Source organism: Triticum dicoccoides, chromosome 6B (genome assembly GCF_002162155.2).
Source record: "Triticum dicoccoides isolate Atlit2015 ecotype Zavitan chromosome 6B, WEW_v2.0, whole genome shotgun sequence".
Taxonomy (NCBI): domain Eukaryota; kingdom Viridiplantae; phylum Streptophyta; class Magnoliopsida; order Poales; family Poaceae; genus Triticum; species Triticum dicoccoides.
Window position 1 is genome coordinate 511,773,840 of NC_041391.1, and position 2,176 is coordinate 511,776,015.

Genomic DNA, 2,176 nt, shown 5'->3' on the forward strand with positions numbered 1-2,176 from the left:
TCCCCTTCTGGGGTGGAACCAAGATTCTGTAGGAACATAAATAGTTTACAGTTAATTTTGTATCCTAAGATGAAATACAAAAGAAAAAGAAATAATCTTCGTGGTTCCAGGTAAAAGAAACAGAATTGCCTTAAGATGTGACTTGCAGTGTCATGACATCACACCAAAAATTAAAGCCTACAAAATATAAATTTTGAGGAGCAGCCACGGATTTCACCTGGAAAGGAGGACAGAAGAGAAAATTCAACATCCTGCAACTCCTATGTCAGACGGAATGTGTGTCAAATGAAGCTCCAACATTTCTACCTAAAACCTCAGTGCCATCTACATATGAAATTTTAATGGGGCACTGACCATGACCAAATAGCAATGCAGCTCTTTTCTTTTTTTGTTATCTCAAGCAATCAAAGCATACATGATATAAACAAATTAATTTGCACCGGAAAGTGGAAGTAGAAGTCTAGAATTAAACAAGGTACATATGTATATGTACACTTTTTAAACATGAATTTCTACTGCAAGAGTGTCAATCAAATCATACTACCACCGTTACATACAGGCACCGCTGCCCGGCCCTAGCCTCATGAAATTTTCTTTAGGGGAGAAAATCTCTCCTATGATCCTACTACCGCCGTTACATACAGGCACCGCCACCCCGCCCTAGTGCCGTGGTGGTTCAGATTCAGAAAGGGATGCAATGCGGGGTTAGTATGGTTGGAGGAAATCAGCCGAGTTGGCCATGGAGTCGGTGGTCGGCCAGGCAGACCGGAGCAGCTTCAGGAGGTGCTGCGCCTTGCGTTTGGCACGCTCCGAGCAGCCGCCTTGCACCATCATGAGCAGCTGACTCATGGCACCCGCTCGGACGGCCTCCAGCTGCAGCACCTCAGACCCGCCCACCACGGCCACCAATGCGCCCGCAGCATGCTCAGCCGCGCGCCCGGACATGGCGCGCACTAGCGCGATCACCACCGCAGCACCACCTCCAGCGCCAGAGACAACCGCCTCGCGGCCACCCTCTGTCCGGGACAGCCGCTCCACCGCTGCCAGCGCGCGCTCCAGCTCGCCGGCGCAGCCGCCCTCCGCCACTCGCCGGGCCAGAGCTGATGCGGCGCCGGCCGATACGGCACGTTGCCTGTTCTCCTTGGCCAGGCAGAGAGCAAAGAGGCCTCGGATCCCAACGCGCACTGCACGGGCATTGGCCTTCTCGTCCACCAGCGCGACCAGGCCTTCAATGACTCCATCCGCTGCGCCAAGCACCACCCTGGCCTCCGCCCCTGAGGCCGCAGCAGCCGCCTCCACGACGGCACCTGCGTTAACCTTGGCCTCCAAGGTCGTTGCCTGGCTGCCAAGAACTTTGCCAAGCCTGGTGACCCTGTCTTCCCTGCCCACCACATCCACAGCTTCCGCCTCCCCCATCCCTACCAGGGCAAGGACCGCCATGGCCTCCGCCTGAGCCTCCTCGGCGCTGCCCCCGAAGGCCATTTCCACGAGAGCCGCCCTGGTCTCGTGCGTGGCCATGACGAGCCTGTTCTTGTCAGACTCCCTGGCGAGCGCCCTGAGCTTCCTGAGCACGGGGAGGGCAGGGCCCTGGGCGATCAGGGAGCGGATGAGGTCCGGGTCGGCCGGCTGCTTGGGCGTGGGGATGCGCTCGACGCCGAGGGATCGGTGCGCGACGCACCATTCCTGGATGAGGCGGCGGAGGGTGTGGTTGGGGATGAGCGTGAAGTCGGCGAGCGGCGCGCGGGTGACGGGGCAGGTGGTGTTCCCCGTGGCGACCCATGACTCGATGCTGGCACGGTCGTAGGTCTGGCCGGTTGCCACGGTGACGGGGTCCTGCATGAGCTCTAGCGAGATTGGGCAACGGAAGTACCACGGGACCTGCAGCCCTATCGTGTCCAGCCCCAGCGCCAGCGGCACGCTCCCTGGCATTGGCGAAACTCTACTGCTCCACGCCGGGCGGCCTTGTGATTTGGATCTGGCCAACTCTAGCTAGCTAGCTAGCTAGCTTGCGATGAAGATGTGATGCGCGTGGGTGTGGGTGTGGGTGGGTTGGTGGTGGGTGGACACGAGACGGGGGTTGGGGGTGGGGGGTGGAAGGAGAGCGAAAAAGTGGACTGGTGGAGAGTGGAGATCGAGGGAGACGAAGAACGTAGGTGCATGGGCCGGGTCGGGCCAG

At 58.4% G+C, this 2,176-nt stretch overlaps 1 protein-coding gene across 1 annotated transcript; it reads right to left on the minus strand.

Moving 5' to 3' along the window:
• Positions 1-429: 429 nt before the first annotated feature.
• Positions 430-2,170, minus strand: LOC119326261 (U-box domain-containing protein 26-like). Its single transcript, XM_037599947.1, has one exon. The coding sequence runs from the start codon at positions 1,927-1,929 to the stop codon at positions 706-708; it is 1,224 nt and encodes a 407-aa protein (XP_037455844.1). The 5' UTR covers positions 1,930-2,170; the 3' UTR covers positions 430-705.
• Between the last annotated feature and the right edge of the window lie 6 nt (positions 2,171-2,176).